Source organism: Corvus kubaryi, unplaced genomic scaffold (assembly GCF_017639235.1).
Source record: "Corvus kubaryi isolate FWS band 111438036 unplaced genomic scaffold, C.kubaryi_AGA036_p1.0 134, whole genome shotgun sequence".
In the NCBI taxonomy this organism is placed as follows: Eukaryota; Metazoa; Chordata; class Aves; order Passeriformes; family Corvidae; genus Corvus; species Corvus kubaryi.
Window position 1 is genome coordinate 7,151,923 of NW_024580668.1, and position 18,105 is coordinate 7,170,027.

General features: G+C 57.6%; 2 protein-coding genes across 7 annotated transcripts; one reads left to right on the plus strand and one right to left on the minus strand.

Moving 5' to 3' along the window:
* The first annotated feature begins 343 nt into the window (after nt 1-343).
* Nucleotides 344-5,253, plus strand: PDYN (prodynorphin). 4 transcript variants are annotated; one of them, XM_042047890.1, is made up of 5 exons: nt 775-863; nt 1,348-1,776; nt 2,961-3,019; nt 3,651-3,798; nt 4,047-5,253. In XM_042047890.1, the coding sequence occupies exons 2-5, from the start codon at nt 1,558-1,560 to the stop codon at nt 4,611-4,613; spliced, it is 993 nt and encodes a 330-aa protein (XP_041903824.1). In that variant the 5' UTR covers nt 775-863; nt 1,348-1,557; the 3' UTR covers nt 4,614-5,253. The 4 variants fall into 4 exon arrangements, with proteins under 4 accessions (XP_041903815.1, XP_041903824.1, XP_041903839.1 ...); XM_042047905.1 differs by lacking the exon at nt 1,348-1,776 and having other exon boundaries at nt 830-863; XM_042047881.1 differs by lacking the exons at nt 1,348-1,776; nt 2,961-3,019 and having other exon boundaries at nt 344-863.
* Nucleotides 5,254-6,173: 920 nt separating this feature from the next.
* Nucleotides 6,174-18,099, minus strand: LOC121673947 (tyrosine-protein phosphatase non-receptor type substrate 1-like). Of its 3 annotated transcripts, none has more exons than XM_042047847.1 (8): nt 17,807-18,099; nt 11,091-11,441; nt 10,569-10,880; nt 10,071-10,418; nt 9,717-9,815; nt 9,296-9,320; nt 8,870-8,909; nt 6,174-8,186 (listed from the first exon to the last, which is right to left on the minus strand). In XM_042047847.1, exons 1-8 carry the CDS (start codon nt 17,877-17,879, stop codon nt 7,932-7,934), a joined length of 1,503 nt encoding a protein of 500 aa, XP_041903781.1. In that variant the 5' UTR covers nt 17,880-18,099; the 3' UTR covers nt 6,174-7,931. The 3 variants fall into 3 exon arrangements, with proteins under 3 accessions (XP_041903781.1, XP_041903774.1, XP_041903764.1); XM_042047840.1 differs by having other exon boundaries at nt 6,482-8,186; nt 9,296-9,317; nt 11,091-11,447; XM_042047830.1 differs by having other exon boundaries at nt 6,482-8,186; nt 11,091-11,447.
* Between the last annotated feature and the right edge of the window lie 6 nt (nt 18,100-18,105).

The window sequence follows — 18,105 nt, forward strand, 5'->3', positions numbered from 1 at the left end:
GGGTTCAGGGGCACGTGGGGCTGGGGGGAAGCCCCGTGGATCTGAGCCCTGGCGTTGCAGAGGTTGGGGGGTTTCTATTCAAAGGCTTGTTCACCTGACAGCAGCCAGGCTGGGTGGGTTGGGACATCCCTTTCCCGGGGCATGAAGACCCTCTCTCCCTTCCCAGCAGCTTTGGATGGGCTCACGTCTCTCCCCAGCATGTCCACGAGGACAGAGCTTCTCCCCAACCTGGGGAGCAGGGTGGGAGGAGGTCAGGGCTTCACCTTTCGCCCCCCCCCCCCCCCCCCCCCCCCCTTGGGCAGGTTTTGAATTTGGTGTCCAGGGGACGCACACCCCCAGCAGCCAAACCCCTCTGGGACGCGGCTATGTGGGAATGCAGACGGACCCCATCCCAGTCCCCTGCCACCTTCCTTGTTTGGGGCACGCGTTTCGGCCCCGAGGACCGAGGCTGAGCACGACGGAAGTCTCCGAGTGATGCAGCCGCAGCGGTGGGATGTGCATCCCGGTCCCCGGGGCAGCCGGGGGGCTGAGGGGAGGCCTCGGCGGTGCGGGCGAGCCTGCTCAGGAGGTGGCGGGGATGCTGCGGGGCTGATTATTCACAGCTTCCCTCGCCCCGATTGGCTCTGCCGCCGCGAACAGCCGGGCCCCGCCGCAGGAGGAGACTCCGTGGCCATAAAAGCGGGGTGGAAGGCAGCCGGCGGCGAGTCCGGTGGACAACCCGGGCATCACCGTGGGACCACCTGCCAGTGTGGCCTTGCCACCGATGATTGGCGCAGCCTGACGCCCGTGGAGGGACACCCATCAGCCACGACCCGTCCTGACTTGGCGAAGCGGGTGCTCGGCAGGACAGGGAGCAGCGGCAGGTAGGGCTGCCGGGGTTGTCATCCCCCTTCCATTGCGTGGGAACAGTCAGGGGATCTCTCTTGCTCCCCAAAAAGTGACAGTTTAAAAACACCGTCTGAGCCGCAGTGCTGAGAGTGGCTCGTGGTTGGACTTGTGTTATTTTGGGGGGCTTCCACCTGGCTGCAGGTCCCTCTCATCCCTTGAGCAGTTTCAGAGCCCATGAACAGCTGTCCAGAGCTCTGCTGGGGTTCATTTCCGTGCTGATGCCATGCCTGCCATCCTGGCAGCAGGATCACCCAGGGCTTGGAGGGGCAGAGAGGATGGGGGGGTTCTCTCTCCCCCTTCTTGGCACAAGCAGCAGTGGTGGCTGCAGTGCTGAGTTTTGAGTGATTCTATTCCAAAAGTTACTGAGTTTTGGAGAAGCCTTATCCTGATGGTGTTTCCAGGAAATTTTTAGAGGTGAGGAAAGGCGCTGCTGGAAGGTTGATTGTTCTTCTCCACCAGAAATACATGCAGGATCCAAACCTGCAGAGTTGGACCTCTGAGGGAGGAGAGATCTGCACAGTCTGGGAGAGCTGTTCCTGTCCTTCGTTAAGTATAATTGCAGGTTAATAAAGATGGGGTCAGTCTCTGCTCTCCGGCAGAGACACACAGTCCTGATTCCTCATCCCTCCTTGGGTCACCAGGTCTGTAATTGGCCCCTGGGGTGCATGAATGTGGCTTGGGGGTTTTCCAAAGCAAAGCCTGGTCTTTGAAGACTCAAGTGGAAGTGGGACAGGGGAGGAGGGGACACCGGCATGTACCTGGCACAGGTGGAATGTGCTGGGAGTAGCCACAGAGGCTGGAACTCAATGCTGGCATTCCAGACCCTGCCACGATCCTTCCAAGGTGCTCCTGCAGGAGGGATGGCTCTGGAGCCTTGGGCTCCTCCAGGTAACACAGGATTGAGCTCGAACTCTGCTTTTCTTCTTCCTCCCTTTGTGTTCTTTCTGCTTTTTCCTCCCTGCTGCTTCTTTCCTTTTTTGTCCAAAGCCCTTTGTTTTCTTCCCCTTTCCCTGCTCCCGTTTTGCCAGTCCTCTTTATCCCAGCCTCAGGAGCAGGCAGAGCACTGCCGGGACATTTGTGGCACCACCTGGACACGGTCCGTTTGCAGTGGGGTGTCCCAGGGTGTCCTTGGCCAGGCTGTGCCTGGAGAACTGCAGCTCCCCCGAGTGCCATGAAATCCTCCGTCTGCAGTAGGGTGACAGGGATGGGACACACTGTGTCCAGAATGCCAGAGGTCTGAACTGTGCAGTGTCAGACAAACCGGCAGCTTGTTCCCACCATGGGAACATTCCCGGTGCCATCCCTGCGCGCTGCTCTGGCGGCACCCACGGGGATACCAGCAGCAGAGGAGCAAGGGAGGGGAAGCGGGTGGGGAAAGGGAGGAAAATGCTCCTGGGAAGCAGTCATCAGCTCTTTTTGAGATCTTCATTCCCCCTAGTGCTGCAGCTGGCACCTACCTGTGCAGCTGGCGTGTCCTCACTGCTCCGTGCTGTCTCGGTGGCCCTGAGGCAATAAGAGTCTGTCCCCGTGTCTCAGTGGTGAGGGCTGGCTGAGGTCCCACCATGCCCCTGCCATCCTGGGTAGTTGCCACCCTGTTCCCTGCTGTGCTACGAGGGCACTGCGGTGATGCACAGAGCTGGTGGCCGTGCAGCCGAGGAATGCAGACAGCTCGACACATGATGGTGCAGATAATTCAAATTAAATTTTAATCTAGCATGAATTAATACTGTGGCATTAACATTTCTTCATCAGTACCAATTACAGTACATTAGCAGCTACTGCTGGAGAACACAATAGTCTCTAATATGCGTCATTAATGTGTAACAGATCCCTCTGGGTCATGCCTTCCACCCTAGATAAAAGCAGCAAGGGAGGCAGGCAGGGGCTTGCAGCCTGTGCACCCCTTTGGGGCTGGCTCTTACTCCGGGACTGTCATGGTCCCAGTGGCACCGTCATCCTGTGGCACTGCAGCTGGGGTTGGCACTGGCCCCTCCAGCCTCACCCAGGGTCAGGTTTAGCATTGCCACCCACAGAGCCCCTCTCCCAGCTGAGCACGGTGTCCTCGTCCACAGAGGCCAGAGGCTCTGTCACGGCTCCCAAACGGCTGGAGGACAGCGAACGTGGTTTGCAGGTAGGCTTGAACCCGAAATCCTTCTTTTTTCCCCTTTCTCCTGATGCAGACTTGGTGGGTGGGAGGGAGGGGAGAGAAGGCTGCACTGGTGTGGGGTACAGCAGCCTGGGGTGAGTCCACACTGGTCCATGGCACCACCCCATCCACTTCCCACCACAGCTCTGTTTGCTGTGGTTCCTTTCCCCAAGGCCATGGGGAAGAGCTGGTCATTCATCCACCTGTGCCACGCAGACGTGGCAATCACAGAGAAACCCAATGCTGGGGAAAAAAGGGACTTTTTAAGAGAGATGGAGAGGATAGATGGGATGGAATTGGGATGAGGTGAGATGGATGCTAGGGTGGTCCTGCCCACAGTGACTTGGTGGCCCCCAGGGACTGGCTATGGCTCAGGGCTTGTGCCAAGGACCAGGCTGCAGCCAGGGTAAGGGGTCACATCTTGTGGTGTCCTTGCCGGGAGCAGCAGCCGGAGGTGAGTCACATGGGAATGGACACAGGCACAGGTCCTCGTGTATGTCCCCAGGAGCAGCTCACAGGTGGACGTGGTAGGTGCCCAGTGCCTGTGGAGTGGTGATGGGCCCTCAGAGCTGGCACAGGGATGGTGACAGGCTCTGTGCTGTCTTCCCCTCTCCAGGCAGTGTCTGTGGAGTGAGATGGCACGGCAGGCACTAACGCTGGCACTCTGCCTGTCCCTGTGTGCGGTGGCATCTGCCGACTGTGTCACCCAGTGTTCCCTCTGCACAGCCCAGACCCGCGGCACCGAGAGCAGCGTTCGGCCCCTGGTGAGTGCCAGCACCACACGGATATGAGCCAGGGAGCCACAGCAGTGGAGTGCAGGGTGCAGGGTGGCAGAGCTGGGTGGCACCTGGTGTGGTGGTCATGGGCACCCCAGGGTGCAAACTTTGGCTCCACACTGAGCTGAGAGGGCGCGGACCCCTGGGCTTGGGGTGGGAACACGCCCAGGGTGGGGTGGGAGGAAGGCAGGGGGTCACCCCGAGCACCTGGGGCCGCTGTGGCCACTGTCTTGCAGATGTGCCTGTGGGAATGCCAGGGCTTCTTGTCACCCGGCCCTCAGTGGGAGATGTGCAGGAAGGCGCTGGCACTCCTGGCCCCGCTGGTGGCCCTGGCTGAAGGGACAGACCCGTCCCCACAAGAGGCAGAGGAGAATGAGGCGGAGCCAGAGCAGGATCTGGGCCCTGCGGAGCTGCCGCTGGCACCGGCCAAGCGCTATGGGGGCTTCATGAAGATGATGTCCAAGGGGAAGCTGCTGTCCCTGCTCCGCGAGAATGCTCACAGCAAGGGAGGCCTCAGCAAGAAGTTCGGGGGCTTCAGCCGCAAGCCGGGGGAGCGAGTGGCCCCTGAGGACTACCCGGGGCCGGCAGGTGATGGGGATGAAGAGCCCACGGGTGCTGGGGCCGAGGGGCAGGAGCTGGCGCAGCTGCACAAGCGCTACGGGGGCTTCCTGCGCCGCATCCGGCCCAAACTCAAGTGGGACAATCAGAAGCGCTACGGGGGCTTCCTGCGGCGTCAGTTCAAGGTGATCACGCGGTCGGACGAGGACCCCAGCGTCTACTCAGAGGAGGTCTCGGACCTATAGAGCCAGGCATGGGATGGCAGGACCACGGTCCCCACATTGCCACCCTGACTGTGCCACCCACCCCAGCCCCGTCCCCTGCCCAGCCTGGTGTGGCTGGTGTCACCCCTGCCTCATTCCCCCAGGGGACCACGGGTCCCATCCCCAGTTGTCCCTCTCTGGTTCACTTGCCCATCCTGTGCATGGAAGGGACAGTGCCACTCCTCCAGCTGCTGGCGGTGTGGCTGTGGCCCAGCCCAGGGCTCCCGGGGGCATCTTGCTGGGCACATGTATCCTCCATCCTCCCGTGGCTGCTGGAGCACAGCACGGTCTGGAAACCATCACAGACTGATGATGGCCAAGGCAGTGGCCTCTGAGCAGCAGGATGAGCCAGGGCAGGATCAGGGAAGCAGCTGCCGTGGCCATGGGCAGAGGTGGCTGGCAGAACCACAGCACCATCACCGGGTGCTCAAGCAGTGCTGAGCCCAGCCCCTACTCCCCTCCCCGAGCCTCTCACAGTGTCCAAATAATCCCAGCACCCACCTGGTGCCCCTGGACTCCCCCTCCAAGAACGACCACAGAGGCAGGGTCAACCCCATGCCCCAACACCCAAGCCCTCCCTCCCCCCCGCAGTCAATAAAAGGCAGATGCCAACAAAGCTGAAGCCATGCTGGGTGCTGAGCGTCCTCTGCAGGGCAGAGCAAGCACCCCAAACTGGGGTGCCCAAGCAGGCCAGGGGTGCTGGCTGTGAGACCTGCAGGCAGGACGTGGTGATATCCTTCCTGTGCCATGGGTGCCAAAAGGAATGTGGGACCCCATGCACCTCCGGAGCCATATCCTGGGGGTGACATGGCCATCACAGCTGATGAAGTGCAGGGCAGGGACGCTCAGCCTGGTGCAGGGGCACGTAAGGTGCTGGCAAAGTACCTCCTGCAGCAGCAGCCAGGGGAGGCTCCCTTGGGAATCACAGCTGCTGCCCCAGCTGGGAAGGGGCAGTGGGCAAACCGTCCCTTTTCTGCTCATGTGTGACCCCACCAGCAGCCGCTCAGTGCTGAGGAAGCCCAGCCTGGGCAACAGCTTCCCTTTTGAGTGTCAATGTAGCCCCACACAACAGTTCCTGGCTCTGGTGAGACAGTTCATGTCCCAGACACAGCCCAGGCACCAGCTCCAGGTTGAAAAGGAGGGAGGTCACTGCAGAGCACTGGAACACTCAGCTCACCCACAGCACAGGCTGGAGCCAGCACAGAGCCTGCACTCCAGTTTGGGCACCTCAGCTCCAGTTCAGCTCCCTGCACCTAAAGATGCAGCCAGGCCAGCCCCTGGTCAGTCCTTGCCCGTGGGGTGCACTGCTCCCTTATCTCATGGTGCCCAAGGGAACCAGCACCACAGCCCTCACCCCAGCCTCGACCTCCTACCTTCCTCTTCCCTCCCTCCAGAGCACACTACAGGGCTGTGCAGGATGAATCCCACCTCTCCTCCTCCCTGCAGGACACACAGACCCCCAGCCTCACCCTGCAGCCCCAGTACGGGTGACAAGGTGACCTCCCTGAGCACAGGGAGACACTGATGTGCAGGAGCAGCACAGGACTTTTCACTTTTATTATAAAAATATCTTGCAAGCAAAAAAAAAAACAAAAAACAAAAACCAACCCCAAAAAAAGTCTGTACAAGCAGTCACATTGCTCCCAAAGCACTCCCAAGGACCCCAGGTGCCCCCAGCCCCCCACATTTCCACTGCTGCAGGAGCCAACACAGGGTGAGACTCCACACGGTGGCCCAGGAAGGGGACAGATGGAAGACATTTGTCCCCATGGGTGGGCTGGGGGGAGCCTGCCTGGCCCCCAAGACAGAGCTGGGAGGTGGGGGGACATATAAGCCTCTTATAAACTCTGTAGGGTTTGGGGGGTTCTTTACTGAGGCCTCGGTCTTAATTTTGCACATCTTAGTCTAGTGTTAAGTACACAGCAGTACACCCACGTACAACACAAAACATTGGGGGTTTCAGCTCTAAAAATTAACAGTTACATGTCAAACAGTCAAAACATGTTACACGGTACCTGCAGGGAGCTCCCAGGGGGAGCCAGGCTGGGGGGGCCCTCGCACGCTTTGTACAAGCCTGGGGCAGCGCTGGTGGGTCCCAGTGCAGGGCAAGGCTGTGCACAGGAACATGATGATGATGAGGAGGATGCTCGGTGCTGGGGAGCCAGACCTGGAGCTCCCCTGGGTGCGGGGTGGGGGCCTCGGCTCAATGGTGTCTTACAGTGTAAGATGTAACCAAAAGTATGTATTCTATCACCATCTGTTAAAACCAGGTGGGGCAGGGTTCTTTATCTCTTCCATGACACATCCCTGATAACTCCCTCCGGTTCGATATCTTCTGTTAATGAGCCATCAAGCCTCACTGCACGACTCATAAAATTACATCATCCCATCGTGGGATGCTCCGCCCAGGGGGAGGAACCGAGCATTCCTAGCTGGATATAATCTGGGGCTTGGAACACCACAGGCAGCCCTGACCTACAGGATTCCCAGAGGACAAGAGCTACGTAGCCACCACTGGATCTTCAGAGGAAGACCAGACCCTTCCACAGGATCACTGCTTCAACAGAACCACATTTATCACATCAGGAGGACCGCAGCCACCACTAAATCAGACTGCTACCACCACCCCGACCAACAGGCTGTCAGGTTGTATCCTGACTCTGTCAGTGTTTCTGTACTACTGCATTTATTTTTGATTTTTCCTATTAAATTGTAGCTCTGATTTTGAGTCTCTCATCAAACTAGTACAAATGGCCTTTCAGCCTCTTGGCCTTGGGGCGAGACGGAGGTCCCGCAGAAGGGACACTTGGGAAGAGAGGCAGACACTTCGGTCCTTCCTTTAAAGCCAGAGTTTGGTGTCCAGGCGTGGTGGCAGAGCCCCAGAAGGCAGTGTGGGGGCCCTGCTGGTCCTGGGGAGCCGTGGGCCAGGCAGTGGCATCCCCATGAGAGCTGGTGTGGAGGCACTGTATACCTGTCCCCTCAGCCCAGCCGGAGCTTCCCAAGGAGCTGCTGCTCCGCTGGCTGAATCTGCATGCGGGCAAAGCCGGCACACTGAGGTTGAGCAACCCCTGATATGGGGGTCCTGAAGGGATGGAGCTGGCAGCCCCAAGACCAAACTGGCCCCAAAAATCATGTCTCTCTGGATGGGAGAAGACCCCCACAAGTATTGCGGGCTCCATTTCCATCCTAAAACACAGGTACCGCAGCGCATCTTCACATTGCTCCCAGTGCTTCCAAGAGAACAGTCACAGGAGGAGCAGAGCAGGTCCCTGCAGGACACGGGGTCCCAGCAGCCACTGCTCACTTCCTGGTGATCTGGACACTGGCATACTCAGAGCCGGCCTCCTCGGGGCGTGGGGCCGACCGCTTGGGTGCCTTGCTGAGGTGCACCATGTCCAGGTCGGCATAGGTGAGGTTGTCGTCGCCGTTGGGTGCCTGGTTGGTCTGGATGCAGGCATACTCCGACTGCTGGCTCATCTCCACCATCCGGCGGATGGTCTTCCTCTCCTTGTCGAAGTTCAGGTCCGCGTAGGTCAGGTTGTTGGGGTCAGATTCCTGTGTGAGGCACAAAGAGTTCCTCCTCTGGGAAGATCCCCCTGTACCCACAGCCCTGCTCTGGAGTCAATCCCACTGCAGCTCAGCCCAGGATGCCACAGTCCCTGCCTGTATGGGGGAACCATGCCAGCAGCCACCACCCTGCAGCCATGCTCTACCCCATACTACAGCTTCAAATCACAAGCCACCCTGTCACCCTGTTCTGGCTTCAGAGCCACTGACACAATGCCAGAGCCATCACTGAAGACATTCCATCCCAGCAGGGCCAGTGTGCCCAGTGATGCCCACGTGGGAGCTGGCAGAGCCTGGGTGGGACGGACAGATTGCTGCTGATCACGACTTTGCTCGTAGCTGCGTCACCAAATGCAAAATAACTCCACAAATAGCCTGGCTGGCTATCGCACAGCTGGTTCTCCCGGCAGCACCAACCCAGACTTTACTGGGAGGAGGAGGAGGAGGAGGAAGGAGGGTGAAGGCATAAAAGATGCTGCGAAGTAGCTACCCTCTTCCTGGGGCAGCTTCTCTTCCACCTCCAGCCACAGAGTGGAGACACTGAGATGTTCACTGGAGAACCACCACCCTCCACTGGAGACACTGAGATGTTCACTGGAGAACCACCACCCTCCACTCCCATCTCCAGTGGCTCCCAGCCACTCTCCCTCCCCAGTCCCAGGATGACCCACCTGGGTCGTGGCCTCGCTGCTCTTCTCTGGCTCATGTAACCTGGAAGGAGGGACAAAAACAGTCAGACAGATGGAGCATCCTGTTGCCTCTTCCCTAGTTATGGAGCAGCTGGGGAGGTCAGATGCAAGCCAAGGTCCTTGCAGCTGCACCCAGCAAGACAGGTCCTGAGCATTGGCTCATGTGCTGGTCCAGCTGCCTGTCTGCTAGCCAGAGACCAGCTCCCACCAGCCTGCTCAGCCCCACCACAAGCCAAAAATCCCCCTAGGCACAGAGCCCCCAGATGGGCAGAGCCTGTGCCTCTGCCGTCCCTTTCACAAGTTTTGGGGATACAGCTCTATCCCAGTCCTGAGGGACTCTGTGGGATGGAGGTGTCCAGCTCAGAGTTCCCACAGGTTACCCAGTGAGTAGAAGAGATCTGCACTCACCTGGCAGACGGCGAGCTTTTACCTGCTGGAAGAGAAGTAGTTTAGGAAAGAAATAATTCAGAAAATAAGACAAATGCCCCATTTCCCTGGGCACAGAGAACACACGCAGAGACTGCTTCAAGGACATGGACACATCTTTTCCCAGAGGCAAGTGCCTGCAATTCCCTGGAGTTTCAATCAATTTCTTTCAGGACTGCTCCTAGGGGAGCACAGGAGGTGCAGGACAGGGGTCAGACCAGGCAGAGCTTTTCCTGCAGCCTGCAAACAACCTGGGCAGGTCTATCCATCACCCCATGGGGCAGGACCTGCAGCTGCACTGCCAGAAGTTATTGTCCAATGGGGCAATGTGAAACCCATGGGAAAGAGAAGAAAAATGGGGCTGGGAGCAGGTGCCTCCCTGCCACACACTCGGCTCCCTTACCCTTGATCTGCTTCGTCCGGATGAGGTACAGAATAGCCACCACCAGCAGGATCAGCACGATGCAGACCACGCCCACCACGATGTAGATGAGCATATCGTCTGAAACATCAATGAAAAGGTCACCATGGCCCAGGAACGTGGTACCTCCCAGTCCCTGCAGCCTCACAGATGGGATTGGCACAGTGATGCATGAAGCACCAAGGAGGACAGCTTGGTGCCTGCCACCATCACATCCCCCAGCCCCCTGATATGGGGATTTGCTCGTTCAACCACATTTTGATGGGGCTTTGAGCTTCCTCAGAGGGTGACACCACACAGCTGCCCTGGCACCCCATCCCAGCAGCTCTGACGCACCCGTATCCATCTGGGACCCCTTGCTCGGTCCCCCCTGGGCCGGGTTGGAGATCCACAGGACAGCTGAGTAGTTGACAGGGGCCTGGGCATCGTGCACCACCACGCAGGTGATCGTGGACCCGTTTTTCTCCTCCGTCGCTTGCACCTCCACCTGGCGTCTCAGCTCGAACAAGCCCCGGGGCAGCTCCGATGGCCGGGAGATGTTCTCCTCCTTTATCTCAATCCCATTCTCCAGCCAGGACACAGACATCTTTGCTGGGTAAAACTCCTTCATGTGGCAGGTGAAGGTCACGGTCTTGTTCACCTCGACGGGGCTCGGCTCAGCACGCACTTCGACACTGGGGGGAACTGGGAAGAGAGGCAGAGCTTGGTGTTTGGCATCTCCAGCTCTGCTGCCCACAGGGAGCCCTGTCCCTGCCCCAGGATCCCCTGTCCTCCTCCCAGGGCCCCCAGCCCCACAGGAGAGGGACACCCCAGTGCGAGTCCCCCAGCCCTCACCTCGCAGGGTCCTGCTGAGCTGGTACGTCCCACGCAGCGGGGCCGGCAGCGTGGAGTGCTGCACCTCACAGATGAGCTGCGAGCGGACGTCATCCTCCTGCAGGGTCACCATCACTGTGCTGGACACGTTGTAGGATTTCGCCGGCTCTTCGGTGACCTGAGGTGGCTGAGCCGTCATGGGGTCCTTGTTCTTGAACCATTTCACCCCAATTTCTTTGGGAAGGAACCCTCCAGTCATGCAGGTGAAAGGCACCGACTGCCTCGGCATCGCTCTCTGCTCAGGCCCAGACACGAGCGGGGGGCTGGGTTTGGCTGTGGGGAGAAGCACGGGGCCATCAGACCAGGCTCTGCCCCCTGCCCAGCCCTGGCCCTGCCAGGAGCAGGGTCTGCTACAAGGGCACAGTGATGGCCCATGGGATCCTCTCCTGGAGCCGCTCCCAAGCCCTTCCACATCCCTGCCCAGCCTGAGCAGACCCCGCTGGGCTGGTTCCCAGCAGGAGCTGCTCCGGGAGCCCCACTCACCTTGCACAGACACCTCTGTGCCATTTCCATGCTGAAGCACCTTCTGCACACCAGTGACTGTCGTGGCAAACTTCACGCAGTAGTAGGTGCCCATGTCCTCAGGCTCAACGTTCCTGATGTGGATGCTGAAGTCTGTGTTGGACCCAACCACTGCTCTCGTCACACGGGGTAAGGAGTCCCCTTTCTGGCCATAGACGGTCTTGTTCCCACTGCCCAAGCCCTTCAGCCACATCACAGGACCCAGTTCAGCCATTCCGGATATGGTGCAGTTCAGGGTGAGCGTCTCTCCCGCTGTCACCAGCACCTTGTCCTGGGGCTGCTGCAGCTTGAAGTTCTGATCCAGCTGGGCACCCACACCTGGAGAAAAAAAGAGACCAAGTCTCGCCTGGCACCACACATCCAAACTCCCTATTCTTCTCCCAGTTGGGACAGGCTGAGCACCCCACTCGGTTAGAAGACACCACAGGTGACACAGCTATGCCCACGGGCACAGTGCTCTGCCCACAGGGCTCAGCAGTGGAGCTGGATGGAGCGTTGCTTGGTGACTGTCCTGTGCTCTGTATGGCTAGATCATGGAGCACATCCCAGCTGCCCATGCCTCTGACACACTGGGCTGTCTCCCACAGCCACCTGGCTTTATCAGCCAGGAGAAAGAACAGCACAAAACGATGTGCTCCAAAGAGCTGGCTCCCATTACCAACATGATATTGCATTTTCTGTCCTGAATTCTGTCCCATTTCCATACGGAATCCCAGCCCCAGTGATCCCAGCAGAACACAGCCAATCCCCCCACCAAAGCCAGCCAAGCTGGCACTGTTCCTGCTCAGCAGCAACCACAGGGAGCCATCCCCTTCGGAACATCTCCACACCACTGGTCCCTAATCGAGTCACCTGTGCCTCACCTCCCTGCTCAGTGATGTCCCAGATAACCCCTCCTACACATCCATGGGTTACCCAGGGGTTAATTTTGTGAGTGCTTCCCATGCCAACATAGGTATTGCAACCAAATTCATGAAAGATTTCAATACTGGTCACTGCTTAAAGGAACTTTTTTTTAAGCCACATGGGGAGAGAAGTGGGGGAACCACTTAGATCCACCTGCTGGTAACAGGCGGCTGTGGCACCCAGAACCAGTGTCATGGTCACACAGATCATTGTGTTTGAGCAGGTAATGCTGAGCAGCATGGGGAGCACATGGACCAGCACCCACATCTCTCACACCAGAATCATGGAATCACAGAATCTTTTAGGCTGGAAAAGCCCTAAGATCACCAAGTCCAACCATTAAGCCAGCACTGCCAAGCCCCCAGCCAAACTAAGACTCCAAGTGCCACATGCACACATCTTTTAAATCCCTCCAGGGATGGTGACCCCACCACCACCCTGGTCAGCTCTCTTACCCTTTCAGTGAAGAACTTTTCCCCAATATCCAACCTAAACCTCCCCTGGTACAACCTGGAGCCATTTTCTCCTGTCCTGTTGCTTGTTACTTGGGAGAGGAGAATGCCTCCACCTGGCTACAGCCTCCTTTCAGGGAAACCCAGGACAGCAACTCCTACTGAGGCTTCCCTTGGGACACAGCAGGATAACCTCTGGCTGGATGGTCCCAGGAGGGCCCGCTGTAGGACAAGCTGCTCTGACCCCTCTGGCCACAGCTGGCCCTCACAGAAACTCATTTTTGGCAGCTGCTAATCCCTCCTGACTCACAGTGGTATGTGCTGTACCCATAGATGTTCTCTGTTCTACTGTGTGTGGAATTACTCAATCTCTACGGCCAGAATTACCAGGATCAGTTTCTCCAGACTGCCCCAGTTAAAGGCTTTTTGCCCAGGGCATCATTCCACAGCATCCTCAGCCAAAACCTTCAGGCCTTGGTGTTTCCCTTTGAAGGCATGTCAGGATTAACACGGCAGCAGCATTCGACACCAGAACAAGTTTTTCCCACAAAACAAGCACAGAGGGACAGAGTTGGTTTGTGTCACGTCCAGATGAGTCATTCACTCTAAGCCTTGGTCCTGCACCTGAGCTGTGGTGCTCTGGGCACCTGAGAGACAACCCTATGCTTCTCAGGTGACACCCAAACTGCAGGGAGCAGCCCTGGAGCAGAGGTCCCGTGCACTCCATGTGCTGAACACGGTGCTGACGCAGGGCAAACACCACTGGGATCTGCTTCTGTGGCATCTCCTGAACTTCTCCATCTCCTGCTGCTGACAGTCTTTTGCAAGAAATGGTTGAGAAGCACAGAGGAAGTTCACAAGCACAGAAGCATCATCACATCATCCGTCTCTCACCAAACCACTGCACGGGGATGTGACACAGGCAGGCACTGGGGTGACACAGGCAGAGAGACTGGGGTGACACAGGCAGCAACCACACAAACCCCCAGCCCTTCCACATACCTGGGGGGCCACAATGCCAAGTACTGGCTCCACCAAATTGGGCAAACAAAGCTCATTAGTGGGCGGCACTCAGTACAGCAAAGGACACGTCTGATGCGTGGCCACAGAGCAGGAGCCGAGGGCCAGGCCCGCTCCCCAGCACATGCTCTGTGCCCTGTGAAGAGCGTGTTACTCACTGCTCCCCTCTGCAACCCTCTGCAAAAGCAACTTCTATGGAGTGGTTACCCCCATGTCCCCTTGAGGGTGCCCTGCACTGGGTAGAACTGCCTGCACTGCCCTGCACAGCCCAACCCGAGCGAGCCGAGCACCTCCTCTTCATCCTCCCTCTCTCCATCTGCCCATCTCCCCACGAGGCATGTGGTGTGCTGAGGGGGAGAGCTGGGGAAGTACCTGCTTTGGGGCCCCAGAGCTAACCCCAACACCAAAGAGTGTCAGGGGTCAACCCCAAAGCTCATTTCTTGGTTGCAGTGATGGGTCCCAGAGAAACGTCCACAGAAGCACTGGGACACTGAGCTGAGCGTGGCTCGGTGCCCTGCCTGCGGCTGCCACGGCTGGTGTGCGGCAAGGGCTCCCCACTGCCTCAGCACAAGGGTCCTGCCTTCCTGGGACCACAGGGATTTATCCCTGCAAGCAGCAGGGATCTCTCCCAGGGGCCATATTTGCAGCCAAACGTGGATGGTCTGTAAGCATTCCACATCACCGAGCCTGCATTCCCTCCTCACCAGGGCAGCAGTGTGCAAGCACCCTGCCTGCCTCCCGTGCCCAGGGATTAGCAGGCATGGAGCATGCTGTTGTCCAGGCATAGGATGCAAGGTGCTTTCCTGACTTCTACTGCTCCCAGACTAAAGAGGAGAAAAAGGGCTTCACACTGCCGGCAGCGCTGCCTGGCCAGGGGCTTCACTAGCAGCCCTTGGTCACGGCAGAAAACACCATGAGGCTCCAGGCAGCCCCTCGGATAGGATTAAAATGGGGCTTTGAGGTATTTTTACATGTTTTCTGCTCTGCTGCTTCAGAGACCCTCACCCAGCTCTGCTCAGATCACCCTGTTCAGCGATTTCTGATCTATGACACACAAGCTCCAGCCATAATCCACCACAGGAACACCCCAACAAAGATTAGCTCGCACCTCCTGGCCAAGAAGCAGGAGTCCTGGTCAGACCTGGCTTCTCCACCTCCTGCCTGCATCCAACACCCCACACAAGGACCAACCTGACCCCTCACTGCTCAGAAAGACCCCAATCCCCCACAGCAGCTCACAGCAAGCCCCCCCCCCCCCCACCCTGATGGGAAAAACACAAAGGGGAAGTCGGCAGAAAACCCCAGAACACACAAGTTAGAAAATGCAAAGTTTCCACCAAAGCTCTTTTCCTCTTTCTCCTGAACACAGCTTCTCCTCACATGCAGCCGACCTCCCCCTCTCCTTCCCCTTTTGAGGTGCTCACCCAGGGGGATTGGGAGCTCAGCCAAGCTCCCTCCCAGCAGCTCACAACATGCTTGTGCATCAGAAGTAGGATGCTGGAGGTCTTCATGCCACAAATACATGGGACACCACAATTTCTCTCTGTTTCCCTGCTTCTCTCCTGCTGCCTGATGACACTTTTTTCTTAGACTTGGATTTCAAACCACCGGGAATTGGAACACGATCCTCTTGCCCCCAAGATCACGGGGAATTTAGGTGCTCTGACCCTGTAATCTGTTCTATCCTACACTCCAGAATTAGCCAAGGGTTTTAAAGCCCTGAAAAGCATCACCTGACAGTTCCCACGTAGGTGGGAGCACCCTCGCAGTGCAGACCCGGAGCACTTCCAGCCCGGAGCAGAGGCAGGAGCACGATCTGGCAGAGCCTGCCTCCTTCCCGTTATTCAGTTTAATTTGGGAGCAAAATAATCCCAGCTCTTGCTGCAGTGCAAGTTTTCCATGTTGGTGACACATTTTTTTCTATATTCCACCTTTTGAAGTATTTGATATTGAACAGATTGCAAGAGGCCGGGGTTTAATTCAGGAGAGGCTGCTTGGATGCTTCCTGGTAAAAATAGATTTTTTTTCCTCTGAAAGAGCTCTGGGATGGCTGTGTGTTCCAGAAACAACGTGCAGCTGGTCACCGGCATCCGAAGCCCCACGGTCACTCACTGAAGAAACAGGCCAATGGGCAAGGGAACCCCAAAATAATCCTGCTGGAATTTCACCTGCAGCAGGGCTGCCAGGGGCGGAAACTAACAGGTGCTGCCTATAAAAGGCCTGGAATCTGCTGTTTAGGGAAGGCAAGGAGAGCCCCGGGGATAGCTGTCGAGCCCTGAGCAGACCCCAAGGCGCTCAGGGAGGGCTGTAGTAAAGGCTGTGTTTTACATATGTGACATCAGAGGAAGCCTCGGCTCACACGCAGCCACCATTTCCAAGCTCCCCTCCTCCAGCATCAGCAGAAATTCATCCCAAGAGCCAAAGCCCCAGAAGCAAACCGAATTCCCCTTTAGAAGAGGCTCTGGGAAGCACAGCTGAAACCCTCTGTGGAGACACACAGGCATGGAAGGGCTCTGCAGGGCACAGTTTCTCAATGGGGCTTTGCCGTTTGGTTTCCCACATGTCGCTGCCTTTGCCCCACAGGAAGGTCTCCTCCAGGACCTTTCCTTTTCCCCTTCACTTCTGCAGGAGCTGTCTGAACAGCCAGCAGTAGGAGCCTGGGCCAACTCTGCTGGAGTTCAGCTTAGTTTGAGCCATGGCCCAGGAGGGATTCACCATATGGAAAAAAAAGACGTGCACGTTTGCACCTAAAATCAGGGATGCAAACCACTTCACAAGCCAGGGCTTTTCACCCTGGGGTGGGTTTTTTTCCCATGGTCGGCTCAAAGAAATGGGGTTCTTACTCCAAGACCACATTTAATTAAGTTCAGGAGCTTTGCTGGAGCCATTCTTTCACGCAGGAAATCGCAGTGGCTCACTGGGAAGCTGCGCTCACCGCCAAAGCCTTCTTGGCTCTCAGCAGCCGGAGTTTTCAGTTTGGGGCCAACACTTCTCAGTTGTGATCAGGCAACTCAAAGCGAGGAGTGCTGTGCTGAAAGCATTTGCTTTCTGCCCAAGTTTGCATCCAACTCCTTGCCCAAGTAAAGCTTTGATGGTAAATATTTCAATGGGCTTGGGAGAATGTGGGTTTCCCCCATGGAACCTGGGCTGGGCCGTTTGTAATGAGATCTGGCTGGAAGCGGTGGGATTGGAATAGAGCAAGAAGCTCAGCAGCGAGATGCTCCTGTAGATGCATCACCACCGCTGCAGGTTTGCCTCAAAAACCCCATCCCTCCCTTGGCAGGGAGGAGAGCGATTCCTTCGAAATCACCCAAACGAAACACCCTAGAAAGGAAACATCCTTGAAAGCAGCAGTCACCACAGGGCTTCGTTCCTGGTGGGATGAGAGACTTCCCGCTGCTGGTAAAGGAACAGAAACAGCCAAGAGCGGCACACTTTGACTGTCCTTTGCTGTGTCCCCCAGCTTTTCTAAGGGACTGGTGGAGCCACAAGCTGCGGGGAGGCCTGGGGCACCCTGAGCCTGAGATGACACAAGGCTCCGTGGCACAGGGCGCCCGGAGGTGTTGCAATCCCACCGCTTCAGTGCCCAACAGTTGAGCAGAGAAAGAGTCCACAGTGGGGTAGGCAAGAAAAACAAGTTCCTGGCAGAGCCTCACCAGAGCCCCCCCATGCCTTCTCCACTACCATCTCCAAGTGGGAATTCGGGCTGCTCGCTGAGATTTGCCTCACCCATAGCTGGCAGGGGGTGCTGGTGAATGGGTGGGAACAACATGCCTCTTCATGCCCCTGCCGAATTCCCTGCCTCGCTGGGAAGGGGAATGTCTGCCTGCCTTGAAGTTTGGTTTGAGAAGAACCGCCGGGCGAGGGCTCCGTGGGAGCCCCTCGGCCATCGCCGCTCTCTAGGTCACCGCAGGAAAGGTCAAAGCAACCGTGCGCGGAGAGGCGGCGTCATGTCGGTACCGGAGGTGTGCGGGAGCGGGGAGAGGAGAGGACGGGGGGAAAACGGAGGACAGGGCAGGGAGGGAAATGGGGCGAACAGGGCAGAGGAGAGGAGCAGGGCGGGAAAAGGGGGGAAAACAGGGCAGAGCAGGGAGAGGAGCGGGGAGGGAGGGAAAGGTGGAAAAACAGGGCAGAAGAGACAGGAACAGGATGGAAAAAAGGGGGAAAACAGGGCAAAGCACAGGAGAGGAGCAGCGTGAGAAAGGGGAGAACAGGGCAGAGCAGGGCAGCAAGGTGGGAGGGAAAGGGGGGAATAGGGCAAGGAGAAGAGCAGGGAAGCAGGTAGGAGTCATGGCTTACCGGGCAGGGCGAGCAGCAGCAGGCAGGGCAGTGCCCAGGCGGTGCGGCCGGGATCCCGGGGATGCGGCTCCATCGGTGCGGGGAGCGGAGCCCGCGGCTTCACAGCGCGGCCCCGCGCCCGGCTCGGCGGCTGGGTTTGATAAATAAGACAAATTAAAAAAAAAAAAAAAAGCAGAAAAAAAAAAAAGGCAAAAAAAAAAAAAAAAAAAGCGCAGAACTGCAGCTGGCGAAAGAAATCGCTCTTCTCAGCCCCAAAATGAGGAAGGAGGCCGGGCTCCCCCCTTTCCCCCCCCGCGGCG